We start from the raw sequence: 25,985 nt of genomic DNA on the forward strand, positions 1-25,985 counted from the left end.
TCCTGTTTGATCATTCATGTATACCATCTTCTACAAGCACTGTTAAGATGTCCAGCTTTTACATGCAGTTGGCAGTTACTTGTTTTATTTTGTTTTCTTATGGTTGAAAGACAGCCTAGGAGATGTATAAAAATGAATTTGAGTTATTTGTTCCTGGTGGAAAAAGACATTATAAAGGCACAACCGACCAGTCTGTAAAGGCATGTGAATTTTATAGTGATCAATTTGCAAGTGCTTCTTCCCTTCCTAAGTGCAAGGTAAGCCTAAAGAGCTGGGCCACAGCTACAAGAATATTTGGGTATTTCCAGCAATCTATCTGTAAGGCCAAATACTATAATAAAATTAATTGCTATTCTTAAGCTGCCAATGGAGAAAAGAGGCTACATAATCCTTTCTGGAATTGATGGAGTTGCAAGAGGCAAGTAAGCACATTGTGCTTTCCAGTGTTTTTTTTTCTGGATTGAAGAGAGGATCCACAGGGAAGTGTGGTAGGTTGAGTACCTGTGGGGAGTTATCGTTCAGGAAGTGACCAGAATGGCATGAATGTACAGCACCTGTGCACAGGCTAATCTCACGTGCTTCTGTTGTGTTATTAAATTAACGCTTAGTTTAGTTTTGGCAATAAAGTGGTTTCCTTTAAATGAAGCTGAAAAGTGTTTTTCAGTGTCCGTTAAGTTTAATTGTGGATGTATACAAAGCCATTTTTTCATTATATGTTTCTTCTCATACATTGTTTGAGATAATGCCTTCCATAAAGGGCATATCCCTTCATGCAGTTTCATGGTTCAGTCATCTGAATTAAGGTTTCCTTACCAACTGCAGTGACATAAAGTCCCTCTTTTTGCATTGCCTGCAAATACAACAGTCAATACAACCCGCATTTTTAACAGCAAGGACAAGAATGGAACTGTATACAGCCTCAGAGGAAGAGGAGAGAAAGTAAATCTGCATCCCAGAAAGATATTTTGCTCATTCCAGAGTGAAAACTGAATGGGAAGAGATGCTACAATAGTACTGCATAATGAAGATTCTGGAAAATTGCAGCCATTGTATATTTTTAAGTACATCTCTGCCTACTGAAAGCAGAATATACTTTAATAGATTAAAAAGTTATACATAAAATGTAGATCTGCATTACCAAAAGATGTTTTTCTTGTATCTCTGTTGAATACTTCTTTTGAAGGTTGTTGTATAGCCCTCCTGCAGAATAAGACAGCCTTGATTTTTGTGTGTTATTGCTTGGTTTTGATTTTTGTTTTCAACATTAGCAGCTGTAGAGGAAAGATAGGTCCAAATGAGACATAGCAGAATTGTTAGACCTTTTGCGTTATCATTTGAACTGTTGCTAGCAGTGTATTTGAAAGTGTTGTCCTCACTGCAAAATAAATCCTTTTTTTAGGCTATGTAAAATACCATGCATGTTTCTGTGCTTTATTTTTAGTCAGATTTTATGCAGAATGATGGTGAAGGTTAAGTTATGGATGTAGGCAGTTTCCTTCTTGTCTCTTCCTAAACCATAAGAGCTTTGCTTTGTATTCCTTGCCTTGGCCCTTATCTGGAAAATGGAAATCTTCCTTTAATCATCCAAACATATCTGGTATAGTTGTGATGATAAATGCATAGTAAATATTAAAGGCTTGCATTCTTACTTACATCATTAAGCCCTTGGGAAGTTTCAGTAAAAGTTCAGGCATCTAAGTTCTTTGTTTCTTTTTTTGAGGTTTTATATTAGCTTTAGTAGATCTTCAGGCTGACTGATCAATATGTGCAAGTCTACCACGTCATTAGGAAATGTGCACTTCTGGATCTCTCATCTACTTCCTTTGTGTACTCTGGGGGTAAAAGGATTGCCTACATTGCCCTTAGTGTTCTCATATCATTTGCAGCTGTGTATTAGGATAATAACTGTAATTGAATTTAATGTCATGCTTTAGGACTTAAGTGAGTTACCTGCTGTGATCAGGAATGTTTGTCTTCTCCCTGTGCGGCTGCACATTTCCTCCCTCTTTCTCCCTTCACAATTAATGAACTATTTAGTGGTGTTATGTTTTCCTGAAATGTGTGGCCATAGCTAGAATTGGGAAAGCAGAGCAAGGAGCCCAGTGGTCTGATGTAGGGAATCCTCATCCCGAGATGCTTGCCATAGTCTGTCTTGCTGTGTACTCAAGTATCTAGAGATGGCTGAAATCTGTTCTGCCTCTATCCCTCAGACCAAATTAGCAAGAAATGACTGAGAATTTTTCTTTTTTTCTAATCTGTGTGGACCAGAAATCACTCCTTGAGGCACCTGAAATTTATTTTGCTTAGTAACTTTTTACGTAGTGTAGAGAATCCATCAACCTTCAGCATGGGGGGAACTTCAATGACCTGCAACATATAGTAAGCATAATCTTGGGGATTTATAGGGAAGATTTTTCTGAAAGAAAAACCTGGGGCTGAAATAGCAGAACTAGTTGTGGGTCACTTGTGATTCTTTGGTAAGTAAGAAAGAGATGCATTTTAATGAGCATTTAACTTGAGCAAAATTTGCTGTTTATCAAAAAATCTCTAAAACAGATGGACCTGATAGTATTTGAAGACAACATAACACGATCATGAGTGTGTTCAAAGTATATGTTGTCTGGAGTCAGGCATAAATAGCCACCTTAAAGCTTTGAACTGTAAATTCACAAAATGTGTAATAAAGCTTACCTTGTCTATGAAACTTTTTTTGGGCATCTAGCTGCCTTTTGTCAAGGTTTCAGCTGCTGTAAGGCATTTTTGTTTCATATATAATATAAAGTGTATCCTCTGTATTAGTAGTACTTCCTACTAATAGCTTAAAAAGGTTAGTTATAGAAAGAAATTATTTACAGGCATGTACTTCTTGAAGGCACTGCATTAAACTTAGTTCTGCCTCTCTTTCTGCATCAACTTATTATGTTTGTTATTCTTGTTTTGGACATCATTCCAAAGCTAAAACTGAATGGGAAGAGATGCTACAATAGAGTTTGTATTATGATAACTGTATAATGAACATTCTGGAAAATTGAAGTTAATGTATGTTTCTAAGTACATCTCTGCCTACTGAACTCAGAACATAATTTGAATAGAGATTTAAAGCTCCATGTTTCCCTAGCTTCCATAATCTGACTCTGTTTTCGCACTGAAAATTCTCTAGTATTAACTGGTAAGACTAAGATATTGGTTCCTGCAGGTAATGAATGTCAGTGTTTTAGAGAACACCTATATTTTATCTTCTGCTTGAAAAATATTTCAGCTAAGGCAACTTTTGTTTTTATGAACTCTGGCAAAGCAGGTTTTTAGAACTGTCTTCAGGTTGCCTTAGTAAAGAAGCTGCTGTGACACATAATGTAATCTGGGATGGGTTTTTTTAATGGGAATTAATTTAGTGCCCACTTGGGTACTCTGGCTGGAATCTTGGTTCAGGAAGTGGGATGCAGTGATTGATAACCCGCCTTTTCAAGGCAGCATCTGTTTGGCTAGATGTGAGACAAGCACTGAAATATATCGGAGGGTATAAAGGTTTTATTGTGTGCCTTCCCAACAGCACAAATTTCAGATGCAACTGGATTCTTCAGTAGTTTCAATAATTTTGGTGTGTCCCAGCTCTTACAGGAAGAAAGATCTTTTAAATAGCTTTTGTTATACAAGGGGTCACCTTATAGAGACTGATTTAAAATTTCAGGCTGTAATTATGGAAACCTAAAATAAATATAAATGGTAATAATAATACAAAGACAGCTGAAATAATGAGAAACCAACCCCATAGAATATAGGGTAGAGTTCTGCTTGATCCACTTTTCATTTAACTCTCTCTGCAAGGTTTCGCACAAAGAAGGGTTGGGTGTGTGGGTGAGTATTTTGTGGGTGGCACATCAGTGTGTTATTGTAGAAATCAAGAACATGAAGTAACATTTTAGTATCTTCAGTTTGCTTATTTCAGGAAATCATGGGTGCCTGCGTCAAGTTAGAGTGCGGTTGTACAAGTTTTGATGAGGGAAGTCAATACAAGGGAAGTCAGTAGCTACAGTGGATGTGAATATGGACAGTTACGTTTTTCTGTTTCTTTATACTGCTAGCCAAAAGGAGCTTTATTCTTCCATGTTTGTATTGTCTGTGAGGAGTACTGTGTTGTCATGTGCCAGCTTAACACACTGTCTGCTTAATTCTAAAGATGTTCTGCTGAATCTGTGGAAGACAAGGGAGCAACTGTGGTGTGTTTGACTTTCCTCGTTAGAATCTCTGGGCATAAATTGTTGAACTGCCTGTTATAATCTGAAAGGCATTAACAGTGTTCTTATGAAGAGTATCGAGTTCTAGAAAACCTGTGTTTACTATATACAGCACTGATGTATTTTGGGGGATTCCAGGAAGTGAGACAGTTTGCTTTGATGTTACCATCTGATACCTGATTAAGACCTTTTTCTTCTTCCAGTTATTTTTTAAACAATGGTTTCATCAGCAATTGATGAACTTTATGTAAGTTACGCGTTCACTTGTATTGCTATAAATATATTACAAACTTACGGATAACCTAAAGAAAAATATTTTCAAGAGCTTAGTGAAAGCATTGTTGTTTAACTGGGCTTAAAATACAAACAGCTACAGGCAAAGGCAAGTTCTTGTACAGGCATGTGCTTAATTTTAGGAGTAGTGTTAGAAATTATGCTGTGTACGTTTGGCTGAATAACTGTTACTTTCAGCAGCTTTTAATTGATCTTTTATTGAAACTCTAGGCTGTCTGCAATTCAAAACATGCATTTTCAGACACAAAGTTTTCTTTACTGTGGTTTCAAAGTTAGGTTCTTGCATCTTACCCAGATCAGTGAGTAAGGGAATATTGTGGGAGTTCTGCACCTCCCAGGTAAACCTGAGAATAAGGCGTTACAGTGCGAACACCTGGTTTTCATACTTGCTGGATTTCTGCAGTCCAGACCAGCTGTCTGATATAACGTGAAAGACTTGAAAAATAAGTGTTCTCAAAAGGTACATTGCTTTTAAGACTTTTTTTAGGTATTCTTTAATTATTTGTTTTCCTTCTTCCAATGGCTTTGAAGGGAGGGAAAGAAGAGCAGGAAGCAGATAGCTGATTTACATCAAAGGTTGTCACATTCCCTAATAATCTAGTGACCTAGTATTTAAATACATTAGTAACTATGAATGTGTTAGACACCTTAATTATATCTTATATCTATTGATGTGTGATTAGATGCAACTGTTTCTTTCTTGGATCTTATATTGAGGCAGGAGATATTGCTGTCCAGGATCTCAATAGGTACTTCAAGACCATCCACGGTACTTCTGGGTATGTGAATCTCTTCATGTGTGCAAGGCGTAGATTCAATATTTTTCCAGTTTAAAGCTGTGCTGCATAAATAGGTTTACCTGTTTAACTGGTACAACAAAGTGCACAGACATTTTTTGATTTTTTTTTTTTAAAACGTAGTAACAGATTCTATCTTTGTGTAATACATAAATGTAGAACTTTATCTGTTAAAATTATTGCCTGAGTAATTTCAGAAACATATGAGTTCATTGGTTATAAAAGGTCTCTTCACTTTTAATGAAGTGCCTGAAGCTTTATTTTTTATCAGACATGCAGTGTATTTTCACCTTATGTGACTACAAGCCTGGAAAACTATTGCCTGAAGCATGATTTAAAGAAAAAAAAAGAAAAACAAATCTCAAAGTTGTCTCAAATTAGTATATTGAAGGAGGCTTTCACTTGGCATGAGATTTTTATTTGGGATGTTTTGAATTTGAACTTTTAGGCTGACAGGTTCCTATCTCAGTTTTTGAATTTGAGAGGCATTGTGGTATCTGTGTGGTGTAGGAGCCTTGGGATGTATTCAGCTAGTACCTACGCTATTTGAAGCTAAAAGGAAATACTCTTCTGTTCAGTTTTTCATCTAGATTACTCTTAACATAAACTGGGTTATAGGACATTGGATAATGTGCAAAGAATTTCCCATAATTTTCTAATCCCCCTCCAGATCTCTTTTTCAGGAGTAGTTAATTTCAGAATATTTTATGCTTATTATGAACAAACATGGAAATACTAAAGCAGATTGTCTGCACTGTGTCACTGGCTTCGTGTGCTGCAGTATTAAAATTAAAAGAGAAATGTTGATGTTCGTTAATAGCATAAGACTTTATTTTTTCTGGAAAATAAAATACTGGATTTCATTGATAGCTGTCATGCAGACAGTATACTAATATGAAACAATTTATGCATTCAAACTGATTATTTCATCATTTATCAGTTGCTTCAAGAAAACTTATAGAAACATGGACGTAAGCTGTGGCTGTCAGTTTTCTGAAATAATTTTGATTTTTTATTTTTTTTTTCCTCCTGTGTAAGTAACTTTATTTCTTTAAGCAGTCAGGTGAACAAGTATTAGAGGTAAAAACCTGCTAGGATCTTATGTGTGCACATAGCTTTTGTGCTCATACAGTGTAGTACTGTAGTGTTATGTCATATGCAATTTAAACAGAAATAGATACTGCCATGAGGACCCATGGATGATCACAAATGGAAGAACTCTGATTTACAAACCAGCTCTTAATAGAGTATGTTTTCTAAACCGGAGTATCCTATATAGTTCCTTTTGGTTCCTGAGATTAGGTTTTGAAATGCAGAAATCAGTCACTTGTCCAGGTAGTGTTTTGAGTGCTTGTTGTTGTCTGCTGTATCCCTATAATAGACTGTTACAAAATTCCATAGCTTTTTTTTTTTTATGAAGAAAAACCTTAGTTCAGTAGCAAGCATAGGCATGTACAAGCTTATGTTTAAATAATAAGAAAGGTTGAGGGTGAAAACATCAGTTGCCTGAAAGAGACATGATTTGTTTTCATTTTGTGGTTTTATGCTGTCATTTGCCTTTGAACATGCTTAAGCATCTCTGGTTCAAAATGCTTATTAACAGTGCTTCTGAAATTAGTGAATATAAACACATTCTTGTTACTGACCCTTTAAGCACATTAGCATTTCCAGTTGATATCTGTTTTTCTCTGATATCTTTCTATCATCAATTAAGTGCAGTATAAACAAATCCTGCAGTCACATTCTTTCACAGCTGCTTTTTTCAGTGCAGAGTGGTTTCATTCTAAGGAGATATTGTTAAGATAATAAAGTTTCCTATTGTGTTCAACTGGGTTGACTTAAGGTAGGAACTATGTCTCAAAGTGCAAGTCTACAGAATGCAGTCTCTGTGAAAGACACGTTAAGTACACTTTTGATTATAACTTACATGCCCCAAAGCTGTTGCTTTCTGATCATGGCAATTTGTTAGTTTTGGAGTTCTGTGATGGTGTATTTTCTGGAAAATATCAAAATGGTATATTTGAAGCATTGTTCTTGGGCTTCTAATCTGTCCTTTTGTGTTTTGAAATCGCATCATCTCATGCCTTGCCCTGGCATGCTGAACATTGTAATGGCTTTAGTATGTCTTTATTTTTTTTTCTAAATTATGGGTAAAGCTGGGTTTTTTTCCTTACAGTGTAATTGAAATAGTAGGTAATGATTAAATGTTGAAACTAGTAACTTCTAATGAAAGCCCAGTCATTTTTCATAAAATAAGAATGTATTTTTAAAAGCTAAAATACTGTGCTTCATGCATTTGAAAGTGGACAAGCCTAATGAACTGTTTTGGAAACCAGATAGATGACATACAAGTGACTATGGCATTGCCTGGTTAAATAGTGTTTCAAACAGATAAAGTTGACTGATGCAGTCTGTAGTGGAAAACAAAATAGTACATGGAGTATACTTCAGTTCAGGAAGGACTTGCATATGTAAGACTGTGCCATATTGGTACTTCATTTTGTCTAGGTATACCAGAATGGTGCTGCTTATTTTAAGTAAGTTCTATTCAGACATACACTTGAATAGAAGGTGACATGTTGAAAAGTAACTTGAATCCCGAAATTACTTTGGCATTTTACTTTAAGCAGAAGCAACAGCTACTTAAACTCTGCTACCCTCCAAATGCTTTAGGAATGTAAGTGGCTTTGTGGTATCACACTAGGACAGTTTATTCCTTTCAGTTTCTTAGATCTAATTCTAAATGTCTCATTTAAACAAACAAACAAAAACCCCAAACCAAAACCACAACAAAACACACACACACAACCCCCCCCCCCCCCAACAGGTGTATCCCCCCAGCCCTTAAACTTACACCATTTTTTTCTTTCTTGTTAAAAATAAAAATGTTGTATCCTTGGAAAGGTGTGATAACTCCCTGTTAGGTTGTAATTTGCTGAAGTATGGTGGATGTTTGCTGTGAACAACAATAGTGAGGAAGAAAGTGGCTGTAGAAAAGATGTCAGGCTTTTGAACTCGAATGTGCTTTCTTTTTGACTTACTACTGTTTTGAGTTCATATGTCAAAAGTTCAGATACTGTTATCTGAGCATTTTGTCTCTGCCTTAATTTGTTAAATTAATCCTTTAATTAATGTCCTTTGAGATCTCCTTCCCTTAGTGGAGCTTGTGCTAAGACAGATCCCTTGTACAGGACCAGCAAGTTAATATTAGCTGTTTCTTAAGTGAGACACTATCCTCTGTGTGCCTTTTGCAAGCACATAGGAAATGCAGCTGACATTAGGAAGCTTGGGTGGGGACTACAGGGAACTGGCAAATACTACGGAGTCTAGTGCCAGACGTGCTGACACAACAGTACTTTACTTGTAAAAGTTTTCTTCAGGCTGCTAATTCTGTCTTCAGAGTAACTGGAACTAAAACAGTGTCTCTGATGCCAAGTTAAAATAGCTAAAGCAACAGTTTATGGGAAGTTAAGAATGCCTGTTTCTTTCCATGGTTTACATCCTCAGAAATACTAGAAAAACGAACAAGCTTCTCTCTTAATGAAAGGATGAGTTATGAACAGTGCCATAGAATGAATACACTGCAAAACAAGCCCCATCTAACTTTAGCGTAAGTGGCAAAAACAGCTCAAAGAGGGAAAGGCTAGCAGTGTGAAGTCTCTGCAAATACAGAGCTCTGCCTGTTTTCTGTCACAGTTTCCATTTATGTGATATGGCAGTTCACAGTCGTATTTCCTAAGGCATGCCTTTAATAACTTCCCTTAGCCTTCAAATAAAAATTCTTTATTTTAAGTGTATCTAGACATTGAGAAATGCTGTGGTATTGAATACGAATGTTACTTAAGGTGATATGGTCAGACTCTGCATAGTGTTTTTTGTCTTGAATCTGCAGTAGTTCTGGTCCATGTAAAAGCTGAAAGAGTAGTAAAGCAGAGCTTTGAAGGGCTGTGAAAGTGGAATCCAGCTTTGTTTTGCAGGAGTTCAGGCAGAGTATGAGTTGCTGCTACCCTGCTGTTTCTGTTTATATATGTGTGATGGCTTTCAGGTGACATCATGGAGACAAATCTTGTAGGGGGAGGCATGCCTGACTTATAAAAGATAAAACTGGTGCAGTGTTGGTAGAAGGATGCAGCTCAATTACATAAGCATATTGGCATGTTTTGTGGACTTCAGCACCACTCTGAGATTGTAGGAAGAGCTTCCTTCCCTTCCCCTGAGTGCTAGAATTACTTAACAGGACTCAAGTGTTGAAAGAAATGAGATTTAGATGGTAAATTTAATCTGTTCAGTGTTTGCTTGGTACAGTATACCATGCCAGGTTAGCTTTAATGTTATTACCCCTTTTATGGGAAGCAGCTGTATTGTGCTCTCCCACAAAAGTAAAATCTCAGTAAAAGATTCTTTGCCTAGAGCAACTGTATGACAGTATCTTGCATCCATGAGAGGCTCTGGCTTCTGCTCACCTCAGAACTGTAGATCACCTATGAAGTTTCTTGTTCCCTGATTCTTTTATCAAGGTAAAGTAAAATATAAGCAATATATAAATAGAAGGAAAGGCTGTTTTAAAATCATGGAGGTTATTTTGCATGAACGGTTGTCATATGAAGTCAAAACTGGATTGAACAGTTTGTGATCATCTTTATGATCTTTTGTAACATCTCTAATCAGCTCAATTCTGCAACGCTGATGTATTTCAGACTAAGATTCGTCTTTTCCTGAAGAGTAGCATTTAGAAAGTTTGCTTTTAAATCTACAAAGTGTAAACTGGTGCTTTCTGAAACCTACGTAGCAAATTGCTATGTAGCCCATGACTTGGCCAAATCAAGCTGTATGGCACACCATAATTTTTTTGTGTGTCTCGTGGTGGCAATCTGTTCCCATGTCTCTCTGGATGTTCTGTAGCACATCTGTAGGAGTTACACTTCTGTAGTGCCTTGTTGCTTACAAATTGTTGCCTGTGTTGTTTTTCCTCCCAAGTATGTAAATTTTCATTCTGAACCAGATCCTGGGTTTAACAGTGTGACTGTACTAAGGAAGGCATGCGTATCTTAGCTCCACGTAAGGGGTCTGGAGGACATGTTTGGGGAAGAGAATAGAGGCTTGTTTAACAAAGGATTAATTTCCTTTGAGGTGATAACAGAAAACCTGTGGAGAACATTAAGTCTTTATCTTGGTCCCTGAAATCTGTTGAATGAATGAGGATCTGATAGCTATAATGGTGACTCTCAGCTTTCAGGGAGGAGTTTCTTTGTTGGGTAAAAATTGTGCCTTATCACTGAAGTGATCTGGACAGTCTCCAAAATTTAAACTGTCTCGTGGGATGTATTGCTGGCATTCTCTGTGGCCTGTTTAAGCATTTCTGTTTACAGATGTGTAGAGTCAACTATTTGCAGCACAGGGAGATTGCACTTCCTGTGGGTTGAATGGTGTTGCTTAACTATGGTCAGCTGAATTCCTTGGACAAGACTTGAATTTTTGTAACATAAAATCAACAATCTTTGCCAACAATAGCTGGCAATGAATGCATATGCAAGGATAGCATGAATTAATTTCTGATGCTGTATTAAATAGTGTGGACTCTGGGTTTTGGTTTTTTCCTGCATGGTTCTGACAAAAGTGAACTGCAAGAATGGCTTTGTAATTATTCATTCCAGCTTTCACGCTAATCCTTTACTTCTGAGCAGGATAATAAACTAAGTGTATGCAATTTTTATAAAGCTTATGGACAAATGTGTGCTTTGACTTCAGAATGCTTTTTCATAAACTTAGTAGCTGACACCAGATTTATTAGACGCTGATACAATTTGAGGATCAAACTTACATACGCACAATTTCTTTTTTTCAGATGGAGCAATTATCAGATGAAGAACTCGACCATGGTGCAGAAGAAGATAGTGATAAGGAAGATCAGGATCTGGACAAGATGTTTGGGGCCTGGCTGGGGGAACTGGACAAACTCACACAGGTTAGGGAGATTTCAATCATCTTACAGAATAATTCTTTATAAGGACTGCATGTTTCTTTTCAGTTGGATAAGTACTTACTTGCAGCCAAGTAGACTGTAGCGTGTGGCCAGCTCAGTACTTTTCAAATGTTTTTAAATTAGCTTGTTTTCCCCATCTCAAAGTTGTTAAATTCGTTTTCTCAAAACCTGCTAGTTTGACCTTTCCCAGAGGCAACTATGAAACTGGTATTTGTCCTCATGTCTATAATGAAACGCTGACTTAAGCTGGCTAAAGGTAGGGTGTATCTCCAAACATATGGTTGGACATTGTCTAGCTATGACAGGCTGTATTTATTTGTTGCACCTGAAGAGCAGCAGGGAGAAAGAGATTGTGAATGTTGTCACCAATGACATGGTAAGGTGCTCTGATACACCCTAGAAGGCTCACCATTATTCCACAGTACCCTTCCTGCAGCTGATAGGACATTTCCTTTTGGCAGTTCTTTCTAGGGCATTTTCTTTTCTTCATAAGCAGATCTTGCATTTTGCGTAGTATGCCAGACTCTTGGGGTGATAGACCATTTCTCTGTGACTGCTGTGTTTTTTTCAACTGAGCTGGCCCTCCTGGATAAGGTATTTAATCCCCTCCCCCTTTGTCTTAAGTAAAGGTATGATACCTCAAGTTTAATAAAGCTAGAGAAGAGGTAGCTTTTCTCATCTTCATCTTCCCCAAAGACTGAAGGAACATTGAGCTAATCCATGTGGCAACATTTCAAATTCAGACTTATCTCTGATATCTTCTAGTTAAATTTCTGCTTGCAAGATCTAAATGTAGAGAGCACTCTAGGGGAAAATGATTTTTTTTCCCACCCCCCCCCACCTGAACTTGTACATGTAGGAAAATAAAGAATCCTGTCTTTTGAGATGAATGGAAGACAGTGAAATAAATCTGTGTATCTATAGGAACTCTTGGGGTTTTTTAACTTCCTGTGAAGGATTTCTAACAGTAATTGGGAGGTGTTTTAGAAGCATGGGCTCTCTAAATTATCTCGAATGAGGGTCTTCCCAGAAGAGCACAGTGGGTAATTCGTCTTAGTTTTTTTGTTTTCTGCTCCGATTTTTCAAGTATGAGCAGCCTAGAAATACAAGCATACTTTACTTGGGACTTATAGCAACGCTATTGACATACAGGCTGATGTCTCAATGGTGATGTCTCAATTTGCAATGGTGATCCATGCAAAGTTATTAAAACCAACTAACAGTCAAAGGGGTGACCCACTTTATTTGGCTTTCACTTTCCTATTCCTGTACAACAGTTTGCAAGGTAGCCTGACAGTTGCTCTTCTTTTGTGACCACTGAGAAATGACACTTCCCCAAACCTTTGAATGATCTCATATGGTTTTGTATAATAAACAAGTTAATGCAGTTAGTAGTGTCTCAGTTCGTTTGATGAAAAGTGATTGTGTCCTGAAGCAGCTGTCCCAGTAAAGCTCAAATAAAGGGGGTGATTAGAGCTAATGAGCTCCAAAGTGCATTCTCCTGCATCTCATCATTTGTTTCTGGTTATCAACTGGATGCTAAGAGCAGTAGGAAGAAGGGAAATTTTTTTGCCCCTGAGTTCCTTGAACTTCCTTTCTAGATTTCCTAAATGTTTATTTGTGGAGGAGACTGAAAGTAAGGCTCAGATTTCTCCCCAGATGCAAGTTCTTCTTAAAAAATTTTTCTTCTTAAAAAATGTGTTCAGCCAGAAGCGAAGAGCCATAATTTGCCTATTCTGTCTCCAGTTTCACTGCTGCCTCTAGGGTTGTAGATAGATGTATTATTTTTAGTTTTTTTTCAGTTATCCTGTGTCGGACAAGATGTAAGCTCTATGAAAACTACCAGAGGTGATGGAAGACAAGGCTGCATCACTGGCTTCTCCTTACTAAGTGATGGCTGACTTCCCAAAAAAGTGTTTTATTTTTTTGGTTTGAAGTTCAAACCAAACTGAGGAGATAAGGGAGTGCAGCAAAAATAAATACTGAGGAAAAAAATTGTGCATTTGATTTTTAACAAAATGGGGTTAGTGAGAAACCTTGTTCTGTTGGAGCTAAAAAGATGCATTTCTTTCAGACAAGCATACCTTCAGGAAGGCTTTATTGGAACAACTATTGCTTAAATTCAAACCCTTTGCAGGCCTGTTGAGCCTCAGCAACAGCAAGAGCTAGGTTCCTCATGTAACCTTGTCACTCCAAGGGCACCAATTCCAGACCGTGTCATCTTGGGTCACCAGCTGGGTGATAGTGCCCTACTGCTTGCTACTTAAAAAATACTGGTATTTATTATAATATTATGTTCACATTAGCCTTCAAAACATAACAACTTAATGTATTAGGTAGAATTATATCTCCCCCTCCTAATACTAATTTTTCTTTAAAAAATTAAATTGCCCTACATAAACTGACTGGAGTTTGCTTTCATAATTTAGTGTTTTTCACAGGAAAGACTTAATGAGAAAAATGTCCGAGTTTAGCCAATTTTAAATCCCTTTTAATAAAAACCAGTTTCTTCATGGAATGCTTTCGTGTTCTTATGTCATGATTATGCTCATAAGCTAATGATGCATTTCTTAGAGAGGATGCCACAGTTTTGAATGTGTTTACACACTTGTGCAATTCGCTGCAGATTTGTTGTTACAGGTAAGCTAGCTGTCTGTTTCAGAGTGAGCTGGTACATAGCACCACTTAAAAATGCATTTGGAACATAGAATTATAGAACACTTAGGGTTGGAAAGGCCCTTAAGATCATCAAGTTCCAACCCCCTGCCATGGGCAGGGACACTTCACACTAAACCGTGCCACTCAAGGCTCTGTCTGTCCTGGCCTGGAACACCTCCAGGGATGGAGCATTCGCAGCTTCCCTGGGCAACTCATTCCAGTGCCTTTCCACCCTAACAGTAAAGAATTTCTTCCTTATATCCAGACTTCCCCTGTTTAAGTTTGAACCTGTTACCCCTTGTCCTATCACTACAGTCCCTAATGAAGAGTCCCTTTTCAGCACCCTTATAGGTCCCCTTCAGATACTGGAAGGCTGCTATGAAGTCTCCGCACAGCCTTCTCCAGACTGAACAGCCCCAACTTTCTCAGCCTGTCTTCATACAGGAGGTGCTCCAGTCCCCTGATCATCCTTGTGGCCCTCCTCTGGACTTGTTTGAAAAGAATGGACATGCTTCCATTTTTTTGATTCTAAAAGAAAGAAAACCCAAATGAAACAGAATGTGTTTAACCTTTTTTTTTCTGTTGCATATCTGAAGCTAAATCTCTGATGTGTGTGTCAGTGTTTGAAATCTAAAGCTTGAACAAGAGTTGATGGTTTGTTGGTTTGGTTTTTTTTTTGTTTGGTTGGTTTATTTTTAACATGCCAGTTTTTAAAAGCTTCTCTTAAAGAAAGTTACTTTTATCTTAAATGTTTTCTTGACCAGTTCCCTGTCAAAACTATGTCCTGCCTGTTTTTTTGTCTTTTTCAGAGTTTGGATACAGACAAGCCTGTGGCACCAGTGAAGAGATCACCCCTCCGTCAGGAAACTAATCTTGCCAACTTCTCATATCGCTTCTCCATGTACAATTTGAATGGTTTGTTGAATTATTTACCCTTTCAAATATTAGTTTAGGGGGAAGAAGACCAGCCTATTTCAGCTATAAATGAGAGCATTGTAAAATATAAGCACACTTAAATATACTTCTAGCTGAAGTGAGAATGTTTGCTGAAGGCATTGCTTTCTGATGGCATGGAATTTTTAGTATCTTAAACCAGTTTCTTTTATAGAACCTGATATCTGAGAATTGTAGCCTAGCTTTTATACAGAAGTACATATTCTAGGATCTCAGCTTATGAACAAATGAACTGATGTGTAACTGTTAAATGGGAAAAAAACCCCATCTTGCTTCATGGGACAGGATGCAGGAATATAGCTACAGAATGCTTTAATAGTAAAAAAGAAAAGAAGTTTTTTCTTGTCTTAAAATAACTTCCCCTGGTTATAATACAGGAAGCTGCAATTTAAAGGCTTGAGTAGTTGTATAGTATTTTGTGGGTTTGTGTTTTTTTGTTTTCTGTGGTTTGTTTTTTTTTAAGCAGTGTCACATACCTTGCATTGCTTTAGCAGAAAATGCTTAGCAAAACACCTACACTTCTTTTGAGAAGCTGAGGCATGGTATTATACAAATGTACTTTTAGATTCTGTTCACAGGACAGCAGTTTAAACTTTTCAGGTGTAATCTGAACAGTCATAGATTTCTTCTGTCAGCAAACATATTTAACCAAAATAGTTTGTTGGTTTGTTTTGGGGTTTTTAGTTGCTCTTAGAACAGTTGGGATTAGTAGTGCAAATAAATTTTTGCTTAGCAGTAAGCAGAGATTTTTGCAATACAGATGGGAAAATACAGCTTCCATTGTTCCCTTAACCTAACTGTTAAATCCGATAATACAAAGTGAAGCATTTCACAGCTCAATGAAGTGACTGCATGTACTGAAATGTTGTTTGTTGCAGAAGCCCTGAATCAGGGGGAGACTGTGGATCTAGATGCCCTCATGGCTGATCTCTGTTCCATAGAGCAGGAGCTCAGCAGTATTGGGTCTCATTCAGCAAACAATGCTGCAGTGAAACGCCTTGCCACAGAATCCAAGGCTCAGAAACCACCTGCTAGCCGAACTTCCACTAAGCACAGCAGCATGAAAGGATTATCCTCATCTGGTAAGGTGACTAAACCATCACATGCCAATGTATCTTTGGATGACATCACCGCACAGTTAGAGAAGGCCTCTTTGAGCATGGATGAGGCAGCCCAACAGTCTGTTGCAGAAGACACCAAACCAGTAGTTACTGCTCAGCACAGGAGGACAGCATCTGCTGGCACAGTGAGTGATGCTGAGGTGCGCTCAATTAGTAACTCCTCCCGTTCCAGCATAACCTCTGCAGCTTCCAGCATGGATTCCTTGGATATTGATAAAGTGACAAGACCTCAGGAACTGGACTTGACATCACAAGGGCAACCAGTCACTGAGGTAAAGTGTCACTAATTCAAGATTTTGGCTTGGTTTGGTTTTGTTTGTTTTTCTTTAAACTCATTTAAACTCATTGTCCCTCCCCATGCTGACACTCCTAGCTAAATATCTTCAGAGGAGAAGGGCTGGTTAAAGATTAAGGCTCCATTTATTTATTTATTTATTTTTTATTCCATGGACCTCATATGCTGTGGATACTTCTTTCTGTGGTTTTGTTCCTGTGTGCAAGAATCTTTTAAAATAAAGATTCTTTTTTAACGGCTTTCTCCATCTCTTCTTTCTCTTACGCCAGTCATGGATTTTAATGTTTTATAGTTAATGGGTTTATCCTAAGTAAATCTCATATATTGCTTTTAATTTAAATCTGAGGAGCACACAGCTGTGGAACAAAGAAAGTGTAACTGACAAGACTATGTTCCTACACATGAAGCAACTTGGTACCTATCTGGAGCTATGCTATACTAGTAATTTGCTGCTACTTAATATTCTTTTGATGTTCATTTGGTATTTTGGTACCTCGGCGTTGCTTAATCAGAGGGGAAGCCTTTCAGTAAAACCACAGGCAGTTTGGGAACATTGGAAGTGATGGTGACCTGTGTAAGGAAATGAGAAAAATGTTGTGGTGAATTTACAGAACTTAAACTAGAAGATGTCATGTAGAAATACTCTCTGAAACAGGAATCTGGCCTGTTCTAAAGTCAGTTGTACTAATATGTGTGTTCTCTTTTACGGGAGAAAACTGGAACAAGCTGAGTTTATTCTAATCAATAATTAACACTAATTTGAATGAGCTGTGCTGAAAGCATGCCTCTACCCATCTGCAGCAAAAGTTCATTTGATATAGAGTGAATGATGCAGGCTTGTCAGTGTAATGATCAACTCCACAAGGTCACACTTAAATTTAAATATTTATTTGAAGTGGTAAGAAATGAGTAAGTGACAATTTAGGTAAAGTGTCTCTTTGGAGAGAAAAAAATCAGTGTTCAGTATTTATTTTAAATTAAATTAATTAAGGTTATTATTTTATTGGAGATTTGTATTGAGTGAAGCAAACCAGAGGTAGATAGAAATGTATTCTTTTCTCCTAGGAAAGCTAAAATGCAAACCTTTGCAGTATTGCTGTAGGCCTCAGTGTTGCAACCAGCCTATGACAATCATCGATTATATTGTTGCTTGTCAATCATCTTCTTTCTGTAATATGACAAGGCATATTTTGGTGTGGGGTTTTGTTGTTTTTTGGGGGGGCTGGTTTTTATCCTGCTATTCATGCTGGTATCTCTTTTCATTTGTTTTGGAGTTTTCATGTAGGAAGGTTAAGCAATACTGCATTTTTGTCTCTCAAGCTAAAAAGATTCTTTACTTCAAGTAATTGCTTCTGTAACTTGCATAGTACAAGAAAAACTTGAATTTTGCATTTCTTAGTTTTTGAAAAACGCAGAATGTTGTCTGCAGTTGATTTTGCAGGTTTCCCTCTAGATCTTAGCCCCTCTTACTTCAGGAGTGATATGCTGAGGCATCAGTAAGTTTGCCTTTCTTGTCTTCTGTCTCTCCAATTCTTCATGAGGCATGAGTAATCAACAAACCACTTGTTGCTATTCTAACTTGATGTTGGTGAATCAAAAGACAGAGGTCAAGAAATTGCTTTGTCTTCACAGGAAGCTATTTTGTATTGCTGCACGTGTTGCAGTTGCTTTCTGTACTCTTAGCCACTACCTACAAGGCTCAAAATCACCCCAAAAGCTTTTCTCACAAAGACATGCAAGCACTACCTTTGTAAACCTGGTGATTGCTTCTTATAAGAATGTGGCTATTGTTTCTCTGCCCAGATAAGTTGATAAGACTGATTCTTCTGAAGGAGGTAATCAGAAAGTGTTGGTAATTTGAGAGCCAGATTCTGCTCTCAAGCAGAAACCTCTACACTTAGTAACAGTGCTGCTTTGGTTTTGCTCTATCTGTTCTTTTTCAGTAGCCTGAAGAAGGTTTTCTTCTGAGAAATTTTCCCCAGGTTTACAGAATTGGTGTTCAGCTATTCAGTATTAAAACTGTTACGGGATGAGATGGGAGTTTTTCAGAAAAGGGGGAAAAAATCACTTTTTTTGAATTTGTGACAAACTCTGTGGTGGTGGTTTTGAAATTAACTTCACCTTATAAATGGACAAAAGCCTCAGGATTCCCTGGTAGAATCATTGGATACAAACAAAGAAGTTTGTTTGCTTTTTCATTCATTTAGTGCCCTAAAACAACTGTTCAGGGGTTTACTAATCTTCATGGCTAGGTTGTAAACGGAACTAGCTTTTCCTAGTATGGCTAAATTTCACCCTTCCACCCACACAGTTGACTTGAGTGGTGCTGTTTCTAATAGAGGACATTCCCCTGAAAAAGTAGCCTTGAAAATGACATAGTGCCCATATATTAAAACCAAGATTTTTTTCTTATTCAGAAAGTGGCCATGGCCATAGCAGATCTGTGGTCAGATTTGTTATTCTCACATAGTGCTTCAGGTTAACTCTTCTTTTGCCTGTCTTCCTTGAGACTGTAGTTAAACTGACCTTTAGAATTTTTTCTTTGCTGCTATGGCTCTTGCAAAAGAGGTCAGTGATTTGTCAGCTCTGCCCTTTTGACTGACCCTTTCTGTCCTCTCCAGGTAGTATAGGTACTTAAAGAAGTCATCCTTTCTTCTGCAGCTTAAAGGTATGCTCTTCCTCTTGGTGATTTGCAGTAAAATAGTAAAATTGAAGACCATTTTGATACGGGGAGATGCTTCTCTGAAAAAGGATATTAAGCTTTGCAGTTATTAATTTCAGTATTCTATCTTAGAAAAACAATTCTGCTATGTATTTAAAGAACTTCCTGACCTGGAAATGTAATAATAGTGATAATAGTGACAAATGTCATGAAAAGAGGCTGAAATTCTACAGTCAGCCAAAATGGGAGGATATGACTTCCCTTTCTTCTCATCCTTCCTTCCCTAAAGCTTTTCTTTACATTGTCTCATCTCTTACCCTGCCCCAGCTTTGGTACTTAGAGTAATTTAACACACCAAAACATACCACTTTTATTTTGGGGCTCATTCTATGTTATTTGGGTGAATTGCAAAGGCTCAGAGGAGTCTGGTGTGTGCTGATATGTGGTACGATTGTGGCCAAGAACTGGAGGCTGGAAGGGACAGCAGGAATGCACTTATTGGCTAATGGGTTATTCAAATCTTTTGGGCTGCGCAGTTGGACAGGCACCTTAGTGTCATGATCTTCCTCTTTCTCCTAGCACTCTGTGCTACAGGAACTTCTGGGATTGAAGATACATCAGTATCATGACAGATGGTAACACTATTACCTATAGTTTTACTGGCTTTGTAGTCTCAGGATCTTGTCTTGGCGGTATTAAGTATGGTCTTGTCTGCATTAATGCTCATCAGTCTCCTCTAAGCACTGCTGAATAAGAGAAGCTGTTTCCACCCCAGGCCCCTCTAATTTTTCCTAAATTGAAATTTATATTTCACAGAAATATTTTCCAAACCCTTGCTTGAACAGTGTTCTTCCTTATATTTGTAGGTTATGTTTTGCCTTCTGTGCTTTTCGTTGTGTAATAAATGGCATACATTTAAATCTTGGTTTCTGCCTGTGAAATACTTTTCTTGAATCTAGATTGAATGAGTGATGTAATAGCATGAGTTAAAAGTAGGGGAAGTGACAGCTATATGACTAATTTGTCTCTGCCACCCACCCATCTTATTTTTTTCCTTCCTCCTTCTGTCCCTCTGCCACCAAAAAACTGTCTCTATTTTCAGTAAGCTTTTCTAGATGAACAGAGAAGAAAGTAGTGGAGAGAGAACAGTGAGCTGTGATTATCACACTCATGTTGCTAGTTATGTCTGACCGGTGAAAGGATCCGTTTATGGACAATCACTGTTACTGTCCTGCATCAACTCACTGAGGAGGTTGCAGATAAGTTTGAAGTCTGCCATCTGCACAGTACATCATCTCTTCCCTCCCAGTACAACGGAGTTCTTTGTAATCCAGTTTGCACTGCTGAGAGATTCTGATTTCCATATAAAAGCATAATTTAGCAGTTGGTAATGCCTCTTCCCCTCTTCTCCTCCCTCCCCTTTGCCCAGCTTTTACTTAAGTTCATTGTAGTTTTAGGCTGGATATATAAGAGGTGAAAATCATGACAGGGGACTGCAAGTGCATTAAAACTACAGGTTCTTTGCTTACCCTTGGCAGAGGAGGAGGTAGGGTATAGTAAATGTTAACATTTCTTTGGGGGAAAACAATGGAGCTTTGGAGGCATGACACAAAAATAGTTGTGATGTAAGCTAAGCACATATAGAGAAATATGTGTTGGCTAATATCTCCAGTGGATAAAGTGGAAAACTTAAATGGATATAAGGAAAGAAAGTTTCATAGCAATTTTGTCTTGTTTCTTGTATGAACATGCTGTCACTAAAATACTTGCTATGCAGTGGCATAACACAGAAGCTTTTCTACCCATTAATGATCATTGTAGGTCATGTTTCATCTGTGATTACGAAATATTACGTTGTATGAAAATACAGTTAAATTTCTCTATGCAGAGAAATCAACCTGTAATGTATATATATGGTCTTTGGTAGGCAACAGTATCTTAAAATAGAATTGAATTGCTGAACCTCATGTAGCATTTGTAGGTGATTTAAAGGGCAGTTGTGGGCTGTTTTAGCTCTTGGAGAAATAGAGGGTTATTGGCTCTTGTATTTTTGTAGCTTAAGGTTTGAGTAGTTTTCCTTATGTTCCATGTTTTGTGTGGTTAGCAGATGCAAAGGATGTTAGTGTCAGATTTGGGAGAGTAGCCACAGATATGCAACAAACAAGACATAACAGATGTTTGTTTTCTATTTCTTGTAATGACTCTTAAAAAAGTTAAATTAATTTAATTTTCTGCCAGTCCTATTATATCCATAGTTTTGTACACAAAGTGTGTTCTGGAGTGTTTCCAGTTATCCTTTTCCTAAGTTGAAAATAGTAAATGGAAAGACTTAATTTGAAACAATTAGACCATCTCTTCCTCTTTTTCTTTTTTTCTCATTATTAGTCACTAAATATTTTTAATAAGTCAACAGTAAAGGAAAATTGTGCGTATCTTGAAGCACTTTGGCTTTCTGTTTTCTTGGCATAAGAAATGTGAGCCATCCAGTTTTCAAATGTTCTTGAAATAAATGTAAAATGACTTCACTTGCCAGATTTTTGGAGGCTTTCAAAACATCCTCTGAGATAAACATATCAGTTTATAAAATATAAACATTACTTATGTATTTTGGTAATTAAATGTGCTTGGCATTCATCATGAAGTTTATGCATGACAGTAAAACAGTTTTCATCATATGATGCACTAGAACCCAAAGATTACCAATACCCTCTTTCCAGTGCTGGTAAAACGGGCAGCCAAATTTATTTATTCTTCCTCAACATTATACTTACGGAATATGCAAAGCAAATGATAGAAAGGAAGGGGTTTGGGTTTTTTTTGTTTCTTTGTTTTTTTTTTTTTCATCTGGTAAGAATTCTGAATTGGGCTCCAAGATAGGCATTCTAAAAGTTTAAATCGCTGCACATGCATTGTACAGTAGGTGTTAAAAATTGGTTTGTATAGATTTCAAATAAGTGAAAGGAAAATGAGAACCTAAACATTATCCATGTGTTGGTAAATCTTGTTTCTCCAGTCAGCGTATCCAACTTATTTCATAGGCATGAATTTAAAATTTACCCTGTGTTTTTTTTTTTTTCACATAGGTGGTCACTAACTAAAGTATAGCAGGAACATAAAACACGTAAGAATGTATTTGTCTTCTGAGATTGCCTGTCAGCTTTTCCTCACACTGATGAATAAGCTCAAAGTTTCCTCCCTGGAAGGAGTAGGAAAATGGACAGTGTGATACATGTCTTGTTTGACACAGCTGCCTGGCAAAGCTTGCTATCAACTCAAAAAACGAAGTCATACTGTATTTTGTTACCTTATGTATGATCACTAAAGGCATTGTCTATACCTAAATGCAGTTCTTTCTGGCTGTTCTGTAGTGTTGGAGTCTTCTCCGGTGGACGAGCATCTGAATGAGTCAAATTCTGCTATTTGAAATGTATTTATCTGCAGCTAAAACTGCTTCTTCAGAAACTTTCCTGGTAGCCCCTTGCGTGTGGCAGTAGTGAGGTGGTTGTCTCCAGCAAAGCTGTACTGTATCAGAGTTTGCTTGCGGTGTGCTGCCTTTATTGCATTGTGTTTCTCTAGAGATACAAACACTTGATGGTTTCTATTCTTTACCTGTTCTGACTTTTTAAGATGCAAGGTGCATAGTTCAAGGCTCATCAGCCTTCACTTTCTGGTTGCAATAAACTTTTGTCTACTACAGGAAAAGAATGTAAGCTGGTGATAGTCAGCTGAGCTAGTACCCTCTTAAAATTGTTAGACTTCTCTCTATGTGTGTACATGTGCTGTTACGATTAGTAATGCTAACAGTAGAACAGCTGCTGTGGCTGATGGAAGCTGTCTGCAGTCCAGTGACCTTTTTCAAGGATAAAAAAGGATTTTAGCTTCCCCTCCTACCTCTTTGGATGCATTGATTAGAGATGTTGCTATCACAGACTTTGACAGTTCTAGAAGACAGTTTGAATTGGGTGCTGAGTATAAATAACCACACTTTAAATCTCGTTTGTATTTAATAGGATTTAGTGAAGAAAAAATATATCATTGATACAGACAAGCTAAGAAAATGGTTGCTCAGAGGTTGGAACTCTTACTAGATTCATCTGAAAGAGACAAAATACCTTAGATCAATGACCAAGCAAATCTAGGCAGCGTGTTTCTCAGAAGAAGCAGTCTTGGACCAAGCCATTAGGCCTGAGTTGAGAAATGAGAATTCTTGCCTTATGATGTTACCAAATTTTGTCAGAAGCACTGCAGGGAGTTGTATGCTTTGATTGCTGTTTCCAGTGAAGATATCACTCTACAAGTTGTGATTGATTAATGGAGCTTTTAAAACAGCCAGTTTCTTTGTAGATAGACCAGTCCACTTAAAACCAAGACAAATAAATTCCTTTACTTTTTCTGTATCATTTAATTAGACTAGGGAAGAGAAATACTACATCTGTAGGAAATTAGCAACAATCTACTTGTTTGTTCTTACTTCAGGTTGCCAAAAATGTAATTTGTAACAGATGACAAATTAAGAACACAGCAGCTGATTATGGAACATTAAACTCTTAAGAGGAGAAAAGAATGTATGAAGCTTTCTTCAGTTGCATGCACTTCTAACTTAGAGGATGAAAACTTGGTTTGTCGGGTTTCTAAAAGATTTTAGACCCCCAAAATGAGACTTTATATTCTGGAGAAACAGCTGAGAGCTGTCCTTTTAGTTGTATCTGTTTTGTGCATGCTGGTTTGTGTTTAGTCTGTTACAGTATAGTAAAACTTGTCTGCGAATACAAAGAGTCTTCATTTTTATTTAACCGAATTACAGCATGGGTTACAGTTGCCTGTGTTTGACATTGAGTAAGTAGTCTCATGTCTATAAAAGTTCAAGATTTTAGACCAGTCACATCAGTGGTTTGCTTTATGAATGCAAGTTTGAGTTTTTTCATATGCCTTACCTGCTTTTAACCAAAAGGATTGGTTTGTGACTCCCTAGCTCTGTATATCCATTATTTTCTGGTGGTTGATCTTTGGATCATTTGATGCCCAGTGGGGTTGTGGAGTCTCCTACGTTGGAGGTATTCAAGGCCTGCCTGGACAAGTTCCTGTGTGATATACTCTAGGTTACCCTGCTCTTGCAGGGGGGTTGGTCTAGATGATCTTTTGAGGTCCCTTCCAACCCTTGGGATTCTGTGATTCTGTGATGTCTACAGGAATTTTTTAGAAATGAATAACAGTTTAGAAGTCAGCAGACTTACAAGCAAATGTTACTTAATACAGGTACTGCTTGGTGTAACAGGCAGCAGGTTCAAACAGAACCAATTAAACCTATGTGTGCTTTTATTGCTTAGGTATCTTAGCTACTTTGATGTCTTGTTTTCTGTGGTGCAGGTAGAGCCCTTCACAGAATGAGGTATCTGATATTCTTTCTCAAACTAATGTGGTTACACATAAAGTTTGGTGGGGTTTTTTTTTCCTTCTTTCAGTCTTGACACATCTCTTTGGATAGATCAGACAACCATTTTCTGTGAAATTATGCTCTGTTTTATTTAGCTTTTCATGGGATTTTTTTGTTTTTTTTTTTTTTTAATGTTTTTTTTTTTTCTTTGGGGAAAATTCCACTGCTTGAAACCTCTTCCCTGTTCATACTAATTTAGGTCCATGCTAGTGCTGAATTAGGCAGTCCTGCTCCATTTTGTGTTGGCACTAATGTTTGTGCAGCTGCCTAGTGATTTGGATTAGCTTGTGGTCTCCCTGAAAAATAATCCATCTGAATTAGGTGTTTGCTGTTCCACTGGACTGCATGGTCACTGCTGTCCACACAAAATAAATACGTGAGAGCACAAGGTTAGGGGAAGGTCAGGACTATCTCTTTCTTGTGGCAGCTTAGCCTTATATCTCTTAAAACCAGTACTGAAACGAAGCTTGAGCTGAAATGGTCTCCAGCTTTTGCAATGCTTTCTGTCCTGCTGCATCCCAAGACTTGGCGTTTAGCAGAGAAGCATCATCACAGCTTGACCTGGCAAGTGGACTTGACTTGAACAGTGGACTAGAGAATAGTGCACGTCATGCACACAGTACAGTAGTTCCTTAATTTGAAATGTTCACATGTGCGTTTCTTAAACTGCAGGTTTAGACTGTAGCTGTCAGAACTGGCATGAAGTCTTAATTGTCCCTAGAAGTGAAGAAATACTTCCTGTATAAATACATTTAAAGAAAAAAAAAATCATGATTGCTTGGGGATATTTTGTTGGGTGTTTTTAACTTGCAAAGTTGAACACTTAGTATTAGGAAATTCCAGATGCCTGCAGAGTTGCACGGGTTCTAGGAGGAGGGTTCGCCGCTTGGGAACATAGAGTAACAGCTCCAGATTCTCACTTCCCATGTCTGGCTCCAATATGTTCTGCAGCAGCCAGGCATTGCAGTTTCAAGAAGGCTGCTGTAATGTCCCAACATGGACCCAAACACTCTCAAACTTGCTCAGTCTTTATGTTCAAGGTTAGCTGTGTGGAGTCCAGTTGAAGGGCTTTGTGAGAATGCAGCACTGAGTTTTTGTAATTGTGATGCTCCAGTCTTCACTGAGACTTCATGGACTACAGTTTTAATTCTAAAGGCTTATGCTCAGACAAATTTGGGTAACTCCCCGTGGGGAAGTGCAGAGCAAGCCCCTGCCAGTATGGTCAGACATGCAGAGGTTTTTAATAATGTCTATATTTTAAAGGAGATACACCTTCCTTTCCTCTCTTGGAAATACTTTGTCTAATGTAGCTGACTAGCAATAATCCTATAACAGTAACCCATCATGGAAAATTTATGTCTTATAAAAATTTTGCTAAACTGTAACCACTAAGCAGCTGAAAACACATCTTGTATGTGGAAGTATTAGGCAGCTTCATTATCTAATGCTGCTGCTTCAGTTTCCAAGTGTCTATTTTCTTTTTCTGAGGTTTTGATAAGAATAAACTGTAACCCCTTTTCCATCTGTCAAACTTCAACTGTGTAACTCAGTT

General features: G+C 37.6%; 1 protein-coding gene across 3 annotated transcripts in view; it reads left to right on the forward strand.

The window, feature by feature from the left end:
* RAPH1 (Ras association (RalGDS/AF-6) and pleckstrin homology domains 1) overlaps window positions 1–25,985 on the forward strand; it is a 108,809-nt gene that overhangs the window by 21,431 nt on the left and 61,393 nt on the right. For all 3 annotated transcript variants that reach the window (XR_004549902.1, XM_034065403.1, XM_034065404.1), the window contains exons 2-4: window positions 11,172–11,291; window positions 14,777–14,882; window positions 15,800–16,314. Coding sequence is in view for 2 of the 3 variants with exons in the window: in XM_034065403.1 (XP_033921294.1) it covers window positions 11,172–11,291; window positions 14,777–14,882; window positions 15,800–16,314 (741 nt within the window). In the remaining variant the exon portion in view is untranslated. The remainder of the gene's footprint in view (window positions 1–11,171; window positions 11,292–14,776; window positions 14,883–15,799; window positions 16,315–25,985) is intronic.

This window comes from Melopsittacus undulatus, chromosome 8 (genome assembly GCF_012275295.1).
Source record: "Melopsittacus undulatus isolate bMelUnd1 chromosome 8, bMelUnd1.mat.Z, whole genome shotgun sequence".
Taxonomy (NCBI): domain Eukaryota; kingdom Metazoa; phylum Chordata; class Aves; order Psittaciformes; family Psittaculidae; genus Melopsittacus; species Melopsittacus undulatus.